At 38.2% G+C, this 17,113-nt stretch overlaps 2 protein-coding genes across 8 annotated transcripts in view; one reads left to right on the top strand and one right to left on the bottom strand.

The window, feature by feature from the left end:
• DPP4 (dipeptidyl peptidase 4) overlaps positions 1 to 1,850 on the top strand; it is a 41,050-nt gene extending 39,200 nt beyond the window's left edge. Inside the window, exon 26 of the mRNA XM_064451469.1 lies at positions 615 to 1,850. Coding sequence (XP_064307539.1) covers positions 615 to 713 — 99 coding nt within the window. The 3' untranslated portion in view covers positions 714 to 1,850. The remainder of the gene's footprint in view (positions 1 to 614) is intronic.
• Positions 1,851 to 3,761: 1,911 nt separating this feature from the next.
• The window catches only part of SLC4A10 (solute carrier family 4 member 10), a 178,561-nt gene continuing 165,209 nt past the window's right edge, over positions 3,762 to 17,113 (bottom strand). For 5 of the 7 annotated variants that reach the window (XM_064451464.1, XM_064451465.1, XM_064451462.1 and 2 more), the window contains 5 exons: positions 16,576 to 16,749; positions 15,875 to 15,997; positions 12,445 to 12,512; positions 10,666 to 10,782; positions 3,762 to 6,073 (listed from right to left, as the gene is read on the bottom strand). In XM_064451464.1, coding sequence (XP_064307534.1) covers positions 6,007 to 6,073; positions 10,666 to 10,782; positions 12,445 to 12,512; positions 15,875 to 15,997; positions 16,576 to 16,749 — 549 coding nt within the window. In that variant the 3' untranslated portion in view covers positions 3,762 to 6,006. Of the gene's footprint in view, positions 6,074 to 7,028; positions 7,055 to 9,940; positions 9,980 to 10,665; positions 10,783 to 12,444; positions 12,513 to 15,874; positions 15,998 to 16,575; positions 16,750 to 17,113 lie in introns of all 7 variants that reach the window. The other 2 variants (XR_010372987.1, XM_064451467.1) reach the window with 2 other exon arrangements.

Here is a 17,113-nt window from a genome sequence, read left to right as displayed (position 1 = left end):
TCAGACAAACAGCCAAGGCAGTCCCAATCCTTGCATATACCCAAAGTCCAACGACAAGTATCTTACAGATGATAGGATATAAGGAAAGGTTAACTTTAGCTAAGGCCCAGAGAACCTGTCCATTGCTTTTGGTGTTTCTCTGTTAAACTTCTAAGCCCAGTAGTTATTTGCCCCTCTTTATAGTGTACATTGCACCTTAGTCTGACAGTTGCCAGCTCTTCCTTTCCTACCTTCTCCCAGCCCTTGGGGAGCAGTGCTGAAAGGATGAAGTACAGGAGGCCACATGCACTAGTGCATGGTTGTCCTTCAGCCAAACCTGCAGGGCTTACAGGGGGCAAAGATGAGGCGCTACTCTAAACTGAGGAGATGCAGCTACTGTGCATCTGGATGAGCCACATGTTCATTTTGTATTTTTAGCATGACTAGATGGTGTATCCCATGCACAAAGCAGGGACAAACGTATCATAGCAGCTTGCTGCCACCACCGTGTCTTTGCATCCATGCTGAATTAGCCTCTTACTGGGATAATATCAAATTTTTCTTGTCTTACCAGTTTGCTTTATATCATTTAGATGTAGCTAGAACTAACGTTCTCCGTATTTTCTTTCCCACAGTGGTACACTGACAAGGATCACGCCATCACTGGTCAAGCACATAAGCATATTTATACCCACATGAGCCATTTCTTAAAGCAGTGTTTTGCACTGCCCTAGCACCAGCATTTCGGTTGTTAGGGATGGTACCGCTCCAGAAAGCTCTCTGGCTAATGTACACTGAGCCAGTATAAACTTTTATGAATCAAGATGAGATAAGAGTCAGCTCTTGGAATACCGGTGTACTAAACGAAATGCTAATCGTTATAATGATCTCTGTTGCTGAGCAACTATTGCATTTTTTATTGATTGTGTTTAATCAGGTCTTAACATCACCAGAATGTAGACTCCTAGAAAGCATGGTACTTGCTTGAATGGTACCTTTTGATGTTTCAATCTCAGAAACAGTCCGATTTCTATATTTATTAGTGTAATGGATGATGAAAATGTCAGAGGAATCAACATGGAGATCAGCTGAGGAATAAAAATAGTAATGTTTCCAACAAAAGAAAATGAATTAACATTGTCATCATGTCTGTGGAAGTACTGATAAACTTTAAGCAGATTTTTTTTTTTTTTGCAGAAATTACCTAATGCTTGATCAATTATTTTACAAACGAGGAATACTGCAGTGTTAATATTTTCTATGCAGGGTGAAACACTTTGTTTACTGCAGTTCCTCGAGTTTGCAGGGAAAATACAATCTCTTGGATTACAAGTGTAGAAGTCTCGCAAGGGAAACATGTAACCAGCTTTCACCAAAGATTTTGAATGATACCCTATTCAAACCAATGGCACTGAATGTCTTTGTTTCCTATCCTAGTACTGTGATTTATTATTTTTTTTTTTGCTTACTTTATAGTCAAAAAGGCTGCTCCTTTGGAAATCTGCACTGGTAAAATCTTACCTGGGACCTCTAGCAGCCTGCCACTGTTTGTCTATGGGACAGAAAAATACTTTTTTTCAGCCATTTCCTGTTGACTGATGAGTAGTCAAACATAAAACGTAACAATGCAAACTAGCAGGGACTTAAATCAAGGGCTGGACTGTAATGCTTATGTGAATGTGCCATTTCGCAAGCCTGCTTTTCCTTGCAGCCTACCAGTAAACTTCGGCTTTACCTTCAGCACTCCAGGTAGGCTTCTCCATCTGAAGATAAGATTAGTTGTCTTAATTTCACATAGATATAAAAGCTGCAACCCACTTGTACTACAAACTGTGCTGTTTTAAAATAATAAAGATATTAAGTTATGAAAAGAGGTGTATTGAGAATGTTTTTCAAGAAACAAACTCCTAGACTTTTACAAAAAGCTATTAATTTTGAGAGCGACACTTACAGTGAAGTTTCAGCTTTTAGTTAATGGTATCATGTAATGGCGTGTGACATGCTTAGCTGACATTCAGCTTCTTGATATTAGATGCCAGCATGTGCTTATGCATGGGTTGTGGGTTATTGGTGACAGTAGGTGTGGTGTGACAGTAGGTGTGGTGTGACTGTAAAAAGTACTCATAAACAGATAAGGCATGGGGGAGACCGGGGAAATGTCAAGACAGTTTGTGCAGCTTGTCCTTAAATGAGAATGAGGCCTGAGGTGGAAAATAAGGTTTCGGGTTCACAAACAAACAAAAAAAAACCTTCTGGACTCACAAAATAAGGGTGTTTTTTTTTTTTTTGGGGGGGGGGGGGGGATAACTAGAGCTGGGTATTAGAAATATAAGCAGGGGCTCAATTTATTAGTGGTTCTAATGTAGACTGGCACCACTGTTAAAATTCTGTAGGATACAGGCTGTCAGTTGTCTCCAAGAGGTTTTAGTATCCATGTCTCCAATTCTTTTGACTCAAGGGAAAGAAACATAAATCAGTATAAGGGTAGATCACAGCAATGCCGATAGGTAGGTAATAAAAGAGATGATCATTACGAACTTCTGGATGATTGGTGTATGCAAGGGGCAAATAGCTCTTTGTATCTGACCTACCTTACTGATGCCAGCACCTCACTGGGCAACTCTTCTGTACTCGCAATACATGGTCCTCTTTTAACTGTCTTATCTGTGAGGCACAGCAAAGTACAGTGCTAATTATCGCATACGACTTTGTCTGGAAGGCAATTTCTAAAGATATGCTGCTAATAGAGCACGATGCAACTTATAAAACAAGAGCTATGTTTTGTTACTATAGTGGGTGTCCTAATAAACATCCGTGGAGCTCTGGTAGATCTCCCTCAGCTCCAAAAACAATGCAGACAGTAGGCCACTAGTGCTGCCTCAGGAACTAGACAACTAACACGAAACGCATGAGCACAGGTAAATGCCTAGAAGTGAGGCCACAGAAGCAAGCCAGCTCCTTTCATTAATGTACAGAGCCAGCACTAGGAACCCGTTGTGCCCAGCGCAGCGCTCCACACTGGAGTTGGCACCTACCTTTTTTCCTCTGTATTTTTTTTCCCATGTGCAATGGATACGTAGTTTGGCTGTACAGTATACTTTGTGTAAAACCCTAACAGGAGCAGCTGAAGCCAGAGGTGTGACTGCTACCGGTCTCAGGCTGTGAGGCTTCTTAAGGTTAAACATTGGTGAAGGGACTGAATGAGATGGAGTCAATACTTCAAGTAAGTATTGGGTTTTGACAGTAGTACTAGGCTTTAAGGCCTAAAACTTTTTTGGTAGCAGAAATTTAGTGTCCTGAGAATAGTAGAAGCTCCTACAATAGGTTAAGCCACTGTTCAACTATTACACACTTTAAATAGTGTAGCATGGAGGAATTCTAAATTGTATGACCTTACCTATTGATCTGTAAAGAGACCCAACTACTGCTGCCTGGTCCCCATCATCTCTCCCAGGAGCAAGGGGAACCGACGTGTGACCAGTACATCAGAATTTAATTCTCACTCTCTTCCTGGAACAGGTCTGTTACGTGCCATCCCTGACGGCACGCTTACTATGTACTGTTAAGGGTCAGACCAGATGCAGCGCTGTCCACTACGGGCATCAAGCCAACACTGGTAGCACTGCGTGTTTCAATGAGAGCTCACTTGGAAATGGAGCAGGACTGGGCTCTACAGTTCATTAACTTGTGAAGCATATTCAAGTGTCAGGTAGACATTTAAAATACTGTACCCATATTGCGCACTCATTCTGGCTTTTGCAGGGTAAAAATAAAACTGAAAATTAGTTAGGATAAATATTTATTTTCACGTAACATTTCTTAATTGTGAAAAACACAATAGTCTATTCACATGTACACATAAACTTCTGTAATAAATTACATCCAAGAAATTGAGTAATTTTGATCAGGAATATGAAATTAGAAGTAAATATAGCACTACATTTGCTTTATATTGTGTGTGATTTCAGAATGTTAAGATTAACATTGGAATAGCATTTAAATTCACACAAGAACAGAGTGACTGTTTTAAAATAAAACCACTCTGAAATACTGAACAGAAATACAGAATGCCATTGAATACACTGATTTCTTAATATTCTAAGAGTTGGTCAAGTGAAACTAGTACATTTTGATTGTATACATCATCTGTAACAAAGTCAGCAACATATGGAAACACCACCAGGCTGCTTTCAGGACAAACCAGTATTGAACTTCTATACTAACCTTAAAACAATTGGAATCGTACAATTTGTCATCAAATACACAAAACAAAGCATTTAACCATAATGCATCAGCATTTTTTTCCTAAATTTACAAATAGAAACATTGAATTAAATGCAAATCTTTCTTTGTGTCTTTTTTTTTTTCTCCATAAAACTGGCCTTTAATAGGCTTTGATAATGCTAAGTCAAATTTAGAACAGTGACCCTATTAGTTTGCAGCAAAACGCAGTTAGTATTTATGGCTAAAATTGTAAAACATACATACACACTCATGTGCACAAAAACATTAGAGGGAATACTTTAAATGTGCTGGATATGAAAAGTTGTTCACATGAGGTCTGTGGAAAGATTATCCTACTTTGGAAAGCTGGGGAATGTTAGAGCCCTGTAGATGAGTTACTATAAAGATTACAAGACTTTTAAACTTATTTGTAGGAGTCAAAGTAATAGCATAATAATGAGCGTTAGCTTTCATTCAATAATTTAAAAATTTATCTTAAAAAAATCTAAAAACCAGTGAACTGCAAATAACGCATTAAAATTTTGCTCCACATCTCTATTAATTCAACACCTAATCTCACGGTCCTTGTTTTACACAAAAGAACGGCTTGAAGGATCAGGCAGTAACAAAAGCCGTTACGAAAAATGTCTTTGTAATGGCTCTAAAGCCACATCTTACTTTGCAATGTCGTTTTTATGTTTTAATCAATATGTACTCGATGGCATAGTGAAGAGCTGTAACTAACCAGCAGCAGGATACCCATTTAAGTATTATACCCAATTAATGTCTGAAATTAAGAGGTTTGCAGTTGTTAGTAGAGAAAGGACAATATAAATATGTCCATTATGTGGCTGTATTGTAGGCAATAAAGAGGAAAACCGCTGGGGAGGTGATATAACTGCATATGGGGTATAGTTTTTATCTACAAAATTTTCCCTGTTACAAAGTAATGGATTGATTAATGACATAATGCAGTAGTTTGGCCTACCGCGGCAGCATTCATACGAGAGGAGATGCTGTAATCACAGATTGCATTTTAAGAAATACTGTACCCATGTTTCACATGATAGGATGTGGTGGTGTTCTTCAACTAAGGTGACAGAATGTTTTAATATATATTTTAAGACATATTTTTAAATATATGTATATGACTATGTTCCAGTTACATACAAATTTGAATATTAAATATACTGTATTAAATCAAGGAAAACTTCACAAATAACAGAATCTGACCCTGCAATCCTCATTACAAGAGTAATCCATGACTTCAAAAGGACAGCTTGAGGAGGAAAGGATTATCCTTGTTAGTTTGCTCACAGGGTCAGATCAGTTGTTACTTTAAAAACTTCTTTAGTGTTTGCTTGTCAGTTTGGGTGTCCTGAAATAGTGTACTCAAGTTAGGTGACTTAAAAAAAAAAAAATTGGAACAAGTGTTTTCAAGTTCATCTTGAATGAAGATTATTAAGTATTCTCACACAGAAAAAGTAGCAAAATACAGTACAAACCTATTAACAGGAAAGTTGAATTTGAAAGAAACTTCGCTTGTTAAATTTATGATAGGAATACTGATAAATGGCCAGTATCAGCAAAGAACATGAAGATTTTTTGCATTGGCTACTGCAGACTTTTTCACAGATACTAGACGATGAAGACATGTAGACAAGGTGAAATGAGACAAATATTGCACTACATTACCTGTGCTAGTCTGAGATGAAAGACAAAAGTTACAAGGTCAAACCATTTATATTTAGTGGTTGTGGCACTCCTTTCATTCATTTGTAAAAAATTTAATTGAAGAACAAGTCATAGACAAGTCTCCCGGTCAACACCTTTCCCTGAGTCAGCTTTCTTCTCTTTTCTGATTTCAGCACTAGGAAAAGAAGGAAAAAGAGTTAGAGCAGCACTAGCCTATATATTAATGATCTACCTGAAAGCCAACATTGCACTGATATTTTAAGTAATTTTTCATGCTGCATAGCACAAACTGGGAAGCAAGTGAAAGTTTCTGTGCTGAATGGTGCAGAAAACACCAGCCAGCGTTTTAGTGACAAGGAGGTAGAGAACTTAAGATGTACAGACAGACAAGTCAGCCAGCATGCAAGCAAAGATACCCACTTTTTTTTTTTTTACTTTTTTTTGGAGGGGGGGTGGGGGGGTGCGGGGAAATACAGCTGTTAATTGATTAAATAATGGTAATGGTACAGTTCTCAGACAATACCAGCATATTCTTAAATGGGACAAACAAGAAGTCACAATAAGTATTTCTTGTCTTTAAAATGTATTCCCTTTCTCAGTGTACATTTAGGAGGAATGTCTCTGAACTAGAGCAGTGAAAGCCAATTTCCAACTGCAATATTTGGCTTTCAGTCTTGACTGGTGAGAGTGGGGGAAGGCTGGGGGGGGAGTGACAATACTCCCCGCTTGGAGCTTAATACATGCTTCCTTGAGTATACATTGTAAGGAAACAACTTTTTTTTTAAAAAAGCCTGAAAGATCGTACAAAAGCCATATCACTAAGAACTCTGAAGCAGAGTTCAAATTTGGATTCAGCTTTTTTCCTGTTAAAACACTGTTGATTTCCCTACAGAAAGCAATATATGTGCAAAGCAGATGATTATTTTTTTTTTTTTTTTGTGAAGAGGGTCCTAATTTACAACAGTGTAAATAAATAAAGAGTCATGTTCTTGCAATGAGGTTCAATCACACTATGAAAATGCAGAGAGGCTTCCACAACACAGGCAAATCAAGCCTTCAACAAAGAGTTGCAGGGTAGCTGAAAAAACAGATGATTCTGAGAACAAACCTGTATCAAGCATATAACCTACCAGGTTTCATGGGAATAATTCCTTAACTAGAATGAATGAGAAATAGGCTGAGTTACACAAGACTTAAAGCAAGATCAATTCTCAAATTCTTAAGGTGATTCATGCACAATTTTACAATCATCTGACATTTTTCGTCACATAAAAATTGCTTTAAGGATACAATTCAGTTCAGCCAAAGCTCACTTCTATGCCTATGGCAGCTTCCAGAGGTGTTAATGGAAATAGCTAAAGAATACCAACTTCTGCCACTTCAACTGCCAAATCTGTCACCTTCTGTAGAACAGTGATAGAACTGGGTATGTTACGCTTCCTGCACACAAAGGGTATGCAAACAAATTCCTGGGGGGTGAATTTAAAGTGCAGCAGTACAGCAGGCAGAGAGTTACCTGTGCTTAGTAAAAGCAAACACTGAGGATGTGTTGTGTGCCTTACAGTCTATAATATTTCCACGTTTTAGGTGCCTCTGATACCAGGAAAGTCTTCCTTCTATTTAGGATTCACATCTCTGAGCATCTCCTGCAGATGTGGGCTTTAATGCCTTGAGAAATTTAAAAAAAAAAAAAAAAAAAAAAAAAAAAAAGGACAAATCCAGTCTTTTACCAGTAAAACACGTAACTGGTGGGTCTGTTAGGGACTTGGAACTCTCATCCTCCCTACTAAGGGAGTGGTCTAAAGTGCCTGAGAAGGAAGGCTTGGGATGCGGGACTTGTGTATCTTCAGGTAGAGAAGGTAACTCATACCATCTACAAAGTGATAGATCCCTCCTTCTCCAATACTTGAAAAGACCGGCTAGGACTACCTTCTATACATGGTCAGATCTTCTGCGTATGTTTTGAAATCGCCATCTGAAGGGCTTAATGTTACAAGCAAAGCCAGAAGAATATTTAATTGCATGTACCAAAGAGGTCTGTGTTTCAGATGGGTGCCTTGGTGTTCAGTTCTACCAAGGCAGGCTCAAAAGCTGACCTTTAGGTCCCTAGGAGTTTTCGTAATGAAAAATTAAGGTTGGAAAATTGTAAAGTTCAGGTGCCCCTACAGTTCGGCAATAATAAATCTCACTTAAGTCCTCTCCTCAGACACTTAAATATTGCCACACATCACACTACCTCACGGAGCCAGGGGCAGGGCAGAGCTTATGATAGATATTCCACATGCATCAGGCTGAGAAAGTTTGTATAAACCCTTCCTGCCTAAAAAATGTCTTTGAGATTATATTAGTTTATTATTGGCCAGTCTTTCATTGGCCAAGTCAACTCAGTATTTAATTAGTATGAAGAACTTCCAGATTTTACATACTCCAGAAACTATCCTACATTAATTGATCAGTGTCTTACGTAAAAGGCTTTACAGGAAATCATAGTACAGTATCATAATTTAACTATCCCCTTTTTAAAATATTTTTCAATATTAGTATAAGGAAGTAGACCGGACAACAGGAAAAGGAGTATTAAACACTTTTGTAGTCAAACGTCAAAAGGCATCAGTAAAATTAATTTCAAAACGATGTGGTTTTGTTGCCCCTGTGGTAAGATACCCTTCACTGAAGGGAACTGTATAAGGTAATACTGATGATCTTGATCATTTGCAAAAAATATCCTTAACACTGCGCCCATTCCAAGCTTTCTTTTTTCTCAGTACTTACCTAGGATTGCATTATATCTTCTTGTAATAACACATGCATTTAGGAATATAATGTTTCTTTAGCTCTGTCTCTAATATGATTTAAGATTAATGGGGTCTATGGTTGTGCTTATCAGAAAGCAAGCCTTGCAGGTTTAAAGTTCTTTGAATGTACTTCTGTCTGGGAATCTTGAGGCAAGCTAGAGCACATGAAAACGCAGGATTTCAGATTCATTAAGAGATTGTTCCTTTACAAACGGGACACTCACTCATACCTAAAACCAGAAAAAACCTGTGATCCTTTAGCTCCTTTTCACCTGAGTCACTGTTTTCATGAGCAAAGATACAAGAACAGCTTGAAAATGATCTCATTAGAAAATGAGTTTCTATTTTACTGCAGCGGAAAGGCATCTTCTACCAATGTTGTCTGAGCCACAGCCTACGTGGATGCTCTTTGCTCAACGGATCTTTAAGAATTTCAGGTAAAACAGTACATGCTTACATAATCTGTCATACCATCAAAGAAAGCAACATCCACCGGAAAAACTGCAACTACTGCATACCCAGTGGCTGCGGATGTACCGCATCAGTTTCTTCTCTTTCTCCAGGCTTTCACAGCCTGGGCAGCAGAGGACAAAAGGTAAGAAAACCCTGCTGTACGTCCTTCTCCCATGCACCACACTGACCGTGTGTAGGGCAGAGGGCAGATCAGAACTACACTGCTGTTCTGAATGTCTGTGAAATACCATTGAAATGATCGCATTAGTGGGCTGCTCCAGGGGTGTCTGAAATGAAGATTCTCTGGTCATCTACTGTGCATCTTGTTCATGCTGTTTAGGGAAAGGAACAACACTGAAAGGCAGCATGCCGTTTTGGGGAGACAAAATGTAAAAATGTGTTTCGCTACAACATTTTTTTTTCTTACTGCATCTTTTCAGCACGGAACAATGACCAGCTGTTTCAAACATGGAGCTTGTTTTGAAAACTAGATTTAGAAATAGGCAGAATCTAATTTTGTGTTTCAAAAAAGTCAAAGAGTTAATGAAAAAAATATAGGAATAAATGCAATCTAACATTTAAATATACATCTGCAGTTTCTATTTTTATTACACAAAAAATTTCAAATTTTAATATTGAGGACTTTGATGAAGACATTTTACTTCCCTACTTGAAATTTCTTTTCATTCTGTCTCCCCAAAAATTACACCAAGTCAAGTCATTTGGGTTCCTAGGTGACACCACTTTGAATAGGAAGATACAATGAAGGAAAAGGTTGGGAGGCAGGGTCTTACCTTTGGGGAATCAGCTTCTAGAGTGATTAGGAAGGGGAGCTTATGGCAAAAATGTGATATAAAACAATTAAGTAGAAAATAGTTAAATTTAAAATTGTGGAAATAGGAAAATCTCTCTTACAATCACACTGTGCTTGTATTTAGTGTTTTCTTATTCCTCTAACTCTGTAGTCCAGGTGAAACATTGTTGCTTCATTTTACATTTGTCTGGACTAAAATTTAAGAGTATGTAACTGTTTTGAGTACAAGTCAAGTAGGCAGGAAAACGAAAAGAAGTGATGCAATCTTAAAATTATTTTCACTCCAAATATTAGTAGATTGCATTCACAATACTGGGCTCTTCACATAGGTATTTCCAGGGCAGTGATGACCACTCCTTTTTCAAGAGGAAAGAACAAAAGCAAGCAGAACAAACACAACAGCTGTTGTGCAATATCCAGGTGTAGGTTGGCGGTTCATTACACAAGCATCAGGCATGCTCAACTTCATTTTCCACTGTAGCTTAACTAAGTAGCATGCAAATATTTGTCTTTTTTTTTTTTTCAATATACATATGTAGTGAACTTGTGTTTTGAGCTCAGAACGTCATAACTGGACATAAATAAAAGGAAACCTCAAAAAATAAAACTGCAAGATGCTAGAAATCTTTCTAATCCCTAGCACAATATTCTAATATTGGTTTGACACCAATATATGAAGTATAATGTAGTAAAAAAAATTAAAACCTTTTAGAAGGAAAGCTTGACTCCTTGTCTTTTGCATTCTCCGAGGATATCAACAATGTCTTCCACACAGCAGTTTTTGCCATTTCATCAGAAATGTTTATCACAGATGGGTCATCTCTAGGCAAGAATAAAAGTAAATGCACAATAAAACAATGATCAATGAGTCTTTCTTACTTATTAACTCTACAGAAGTCCTTGAAAACCGATAGTGCTGACAATAAGTGCAATATAAGTTAAGAAATTAGTTAAACTTCAAAAAACCTGAACAATGACTTAAGTATTATCTTAAAACATCTTAGCACTTTTTTTTCATTTTCCTCCTCCAACAGCAATTAATCACAGCAACATCAATAAAGTATCCTGTTTTGCTTCCAACTAACAGACAGAGAAAAATGAGGAACTGTGAAACTAAATATTGCCCAAGATCTCCCAGCACGCCTGTGGCATAGTTGGATTAAAGATGAATCCTAAGAGTTCCTGAAAGTATTTATGCTCTAAAACTCCACCTGCTTTTAAAACCATTTCAAAAGCAATCAAAAACCTTGACAAAGCCAAAGGTTTAAGAGATCTAATAAAAATGCCCCAGTTAAACAAGGTAATCAGTAGCTTTTAAGCAGCACTTTGTAGCCATTATGCCCTTAGCTTTACCTGGACTGCTCCAAATATGTTTTTATACACTGAAGAATAATAAATTCTTAAATATTTTAAGGGCCTGCCTGTATATTTTTCCTGACCTCATGGTTTACGTATGGCTTGACATTCAGTAAGCCCTCAGTAAACTTGTTTTCACAGTGTTTTGGGGAACCACTTTATTGACCAATGCCTTGACTCTTCTTTTTAGCTGTAGGACTCTTACCCTTGGAGTACAGAAAGTCAGATATTATCCAGGCAACTCTACCTAAGTAAACACACTATAGATCAATAAAGATCACACTTCAAGATAAAGTAAGCTAAGTATTGCTAATATAAAACAGGACAGAAAGGTATGGACAAAAGAAGAAAAAACCAGACCATTAGAAGTGTGATGAATCAAAAGTAAGAAATAGGCTGGGACTTTTCGGAGAAACAGACAGTTATTTGCCTTAGGAGACTTTAGGGTAACCTTGCATTAAAATGTATGAGGCGGCCACTCTGAGATAGTGTTCCTATGAACTCAATGTTAATGCAGAGGTTACTATCAGCAGATGTTTCAGATCTTTATTACGAACTTTCTTTCTGAAAACTGTAAACGAGAGTCCTTACGGGCTGGCCACGTTCGTTATTACTACCTATAACACAGGTTTTCATGCTTAAGTTGTGCCAACCCTGCATTATGCCGCATCTACCCTGGACAGCTCTTGATTCACTTACTATCTCACAGAGATACGATCTTAATGAGAATGTTTGAAAATGTAATACTGTAAGAATCTAGTTTTTCTGGCCTGTGTTCAAAACCTTTCCTGTCTCCCTGCTAGCATCAGGACGAAGGGTTTGACCTGCTCTACATCTTCCTTTTGTACTGTGCATGTCAGAAGCCAAGGTTCAGTCCTGATCAGTCCTGCCCAAGGGAAAACTTCAGCTGGTGTGTCCTCTTCCAAGTGACTGTGAGATCACGTGGAAAGACTAGAAAAGGGCTGAGCTTGTTAAACGCTGCAGTACATAGTTCAGTTCACCTATCTGTACTCTACTACCAGACAAATGTCCTCCTGGCATTCAGTAAGCATTAAGAATAAAAACTGTGGCATGTTTATTTTATTTGTTTAATTGCAACTCACCTAAAAGAGGAAAGGTATATTTTACCTGTAATGTCCTTCTAGTGGTAACTGAACAGTCCCCTCCTCTTCCATTGCTAACATACTTTGCTCTTCCTAGAAGGAAGGAATTTATATGTGAGACAGGATATGATGTGAAAAGTGAAATTTAGTTACTTTAATCCTTTTTCCCGTTTTCTTGTTTATTTGAAGTCATTAAAGATACTTTTCAACTCTCTTAATTTAAATATTTGACATTTAAAGCCCTCTATTTTAAAAGATGTATCTTCACTTAATGTTATTTTTCATCGCCAAATAGAGAAGACACTTTTGTAACAACAAAGAACTAGAAAAATTAGTAACACTGAGTGAGCAACTGTATGGTGAATTTTAAGTATCATGCATAACATGATACAGACATTGCATTGTTAACATGCAAACATTAGGGAAGCCAAATTTAACTTTGCACACACAGTTTTAATACTGATAAGGTTTTATTGGAGTGACGGGTAGTGAAACTCGACACCAAAATCAGTTTTCACTCGAACAGAGAAGAGACTTCCGAAACAGGAAGTGAGGAGAACTAGGCGACATATCTACCAGAAATCTTTTTGTCAAATATTACAAATTTAGAAAACCTATCTTAGGGGGAGGGGAGAACAAAACACCACCCCTCAAGCACCATGTCCTGCTTGCAAGAACAAAGGAAAACAAGTTTCTGTCTGTCAGACATCAGCTCAAAGCTCCACGGGAGGATTCTCAAGGCTCGCACCCCTGTTAGGTTACAAAAACCACAGCCAGGAGGTTAATGTGCCTTCACATGAATGTAACCATTCAATCCTGCCCTGAACCGTTGCGCTGGGGGTGTAGGAGCATACCAGGCACCCAGAGACCACCACATCTTTCTTCCCTTCATTAGATGGCTTTGTAACAGTTTACTCTGGTGCCTGTTTGAAAGTGTGAGCTGGCTCTCCCAGAAAGAGCTTACCAAACCCCCACATTCATCACACACACTGATAAATAGGTATTAGCTGGAGGAGCCAGTACAATATTCCAAAATAGCAGAACAACTATTTTAAAATGCACAACATTTTTTTCTCCAGATAGGAGAAGTCACTTTGTTCATTCCTGTCTCAGAGACACTTAATTGATTAACATCGAAGTGGCTTCCAAAGGAGGTCTGGGAGAAGAAGGCACATATAATATCCACTATAAATGTACAAAGCCTTGGAAAAACATGGCCTAAAAGCATAAAAACAACTTAAGTGATGAAATTAGGAACCAATCAAGTAAGTTTCAGATCTCGTCAACTATATTTCTGAATAGTCTTGTGGGTAGAATACTGCTATTTTTAAAAGCCGTGTGATAGCAACTCTCCAATTAATTCCTTAGGCTACATGTCAGAAGTTTTATTACTAGTTAATTTTGTCATTTCCAGGCTTCACAGCTTCATAAGTTTTTGACAGTTGAACAGTCTTAATAATAGCTCCAAATATTTAGAAATGCCAAAATATGTAAAAATAACCTCTCAAAATAGACAGTGAATGAAATAAAGTAACACCAGTAGATTTTCCCAGGTTTGTTTTCTGATGACATCCTATCAAGCATGGGAAGGAAAGTGACATATAACCAAAACATAAGGATAACAAGGAATTCTTTCCAATAACCAGACCCACAAGAAGAGAGCTACCTTGGTGACTTTTGCTTACTCTGAATTGTGATGACAACAGATACTGTGATGAAACAACTCTCTGGTCTGCTTCGATTCAAGGGGGGAAACAATGACTCACATATTTTAATTTCAGCCTAGTGGTTTTACAGGCACATTCTAATAGCAAATAATCATCATGAAGTTCGTCACCTAGGTAAAACCTTTTCCCCAAAGTGTATTCAATGAAGGTATGGTTCAATGTGTCAAAGAAAGGAAAGTTACAGTTCTCCAGGTTACAGATGAGGCAGTGAGTTGTCAAAGGTCACGGAAGAATCCTGAAGGCAGGGAAATCTAGTTTTCATAGTTACACATTCAAAGTATTAGCTCACGTCCTATTTCTCCAAATAGACTTACCAATGGGAATGCTTACACACACCATTACACTGGTCTCAGATCACATCTAAGGGCATCCCTAAGCATAAATTGCTGATCTATCCATTCACATTATCTAGTTTTTGCAATACTCTTGTAGCACCAAAACTTAGCATCTCACGGGTCTCGGGCTTTTGCAGAGGTCTTCAGGGCATCTTAAGAGGTCATATGCACAACTGTCCCCAGAGCACTCTTGCCTAGAAGTGACCACAGCCTGCCAAGACCACGTGGCATCATCTGCACCTTCACCTCCCACTGCAGCCACAGCCTCACACCATGCTACTATTCAAAAGTGCTGACACAGGACACAGGACTCCCATTTAAAATAACCAGGCACCAACATATTCTACCTACTGCTCCTGCAGTTAGCGTTTCTCCATCGAGACTTGTCCCTCATTTATTTGGGCCCAGTATTGATGTTCCCGAACAGGTGACATTGCTCAGGTGGCTGATAGCAGGGACAAAGGACAAAGACCTCCGTCCATTACACATAAAGTTACTTTATATTCCCACAGTTTCATATGACATTCAAAGAAGCAATTCACGAAGCAGCAGCTAGATGAAAATGCTATCAAACAGATGCAAAACTGCTTAGAAATCTACAATCAGAAAGATATGTGTTTCACTGTCAAAACACAGGAACATTCTGAGTGGAAATGTGTAAGAATCTGTCCTGTATCAAGTTTATAAGAATGATCTGAAATGCATATTCTTTGAAAGGAGACGAGGAGTCCAGATCTGAAACAGTCAAGTGGGTGGTAGTGCCACAGGCTGTAAGTAAAAGCCTGAGGATTTGGTTAACAGGGGTGAAGCAGCATCACTGATCTTTTCATTAGAAAGTGGAAGTAAATTGTTTCTGCAGTAGCAGAAGGAAAACGCTGGCCCAGACTGTAATAGGGATACTGCACAGGGCTGTGACGCTGCTGAGCGGGGAGGGAACAGGGTGATTGCGTGTGACCTATGTATGGCTCTGCTGTAGCTGGGACATGCCATTCCCCTTCAGTTCTGCAGTGCTCTCCTCAGCATCTCCAGCAGGGACGATGCCATTCCCAACACAGCATCAAATTGCACCAGGCATCTCAGGGTCTTCCTGCAGGGACAGGTTCATTCCTCCACAACATCTGAGTGGATCTCAGGAGCAGTCCCAGCAGCACTGTACATACTATGTTATATGACAGTATGACAGCATAAGAATCTCTGTCTAACAGACATCCCCACCTAAGCCTATTAGATTTTTAACCTTAGGAATAAAATATGAAAATATTACAGTTTGTATACTGTTAACAAATCTGCCTGTTGCATGGAAAATGCCTGATTGACAGAATTTTCTCTGATTGTCTAAGGGAAAAACTGATAAAGTGCTACACAGTGAAAAAAAACTGAAACCATGACCCACCTCTTTCTCAGCATCTTCCAGTTTCTTTTTCTTGCTCTCAGGCATCAAATCATCTAACCAACTGAGCTCCCGCTTAGTAAAAAAGAAATCCATGAGTTTTCGGACAAATACCAAAGCTAGGACCTGTAAAGACAATACAAAAAGTTAGGAAATTAAGCAAGTAAAACTATTGCTTGTGGAGGAATACTTTCAAAAGTGACCACAGTTTCCAGCTACAATTTTATCCTTTAATTTGGATAGGCTAACAGCAGGTCAGTAGGTATCTTCTTATTTTCAGTTAGTGAAATAATCAGACAAACAATCACTTAAACAGCAGAACAGATTTCTCTTTTCTTTCCAGCAAGACACATTACTATCAGTAAAGTTCCTCAGTGGAATGAACAATCTTCCTTAATGAGTGAATGTTTGTTCTGTAAAATGATTAAGCACTACTCCTTAAATAAAAATATCAAATTTTATATTTTTTTCTTAAGAATTTTCCCCAAGAGAATACACAGTTGGGCTATCCACAAATATAAACAGAGCGCAACCGGGACTCAAACTAAAGGTTATATGTAGAATTTTTCCTTCCTTCAGTATGAATTGTCCTTGAACACTGAATCAAAGCAATATTGTAATTACCTGTCCACAATTTTTTTCTTCAATAATAATTATCCACAAGTGAAAAGGGATATTCAGAGGAAATAAAAAATATTTCATACCATCATAGGAAAGACAATGGCAGCTCTTGAAACCTTTATAATCCACAGAAGCACAAGACAACTCAGCTGAATTACAGTGAAGAGATGGACCTTTCTGAGAGGAACATGCCTCAGATAAATAAAATCTGGCTGATGCTTTGCAGGCATCCAGAATAACTTTATCCTGTCAAAAAGCTGAAAGAGAAATTTTAAAATGTTTGCATCAAAATGAGCTGTAGGATCATCTATGCTGACATTCACACAGTGCCTAAGAGAACCTGAATATCCTAAGAGCCTGGCTTGTTATTCTACAGGCAAAAACTGTGCAGAAGTTCAGGAGGACAAAAAACAGACTACCTCAGTTACAGTCATGAGCCATGAATCTGTACTAGTCCAACAGTGGTAAAGGACTCGTCTTCTCTCCAGTTCAGCCACCAGAGTAAGAATGAAAACTGCATTTTTTAAGTAGAGTTTAATTGTTTGGTTAGTCTTACTTCTTAAGTTCAATTCTAATGCGCGTGTCTCCCTAGGTATTTCTACTGCAGATGTGCTGAGATGT

Source organism: Phalacrocorax carbo, chromosome 5 (genome assembly GCF_963921805.1).
Source record: "Phalacrocorax carbo chromosome 5, bPhaCar2.1, whole genome shotgun sequence".
NCBI classification, from domain to species: domain Eukaryota; kingdom Metazoa; phylum Chordata; class Aves; order Suliformes; family Phalacrocoracidae; genus Phalacrocorax; species Phalacrocorax carbo.
This window is presented reverse-complemented; position numbering and strand designations above follow the sequence as displayed.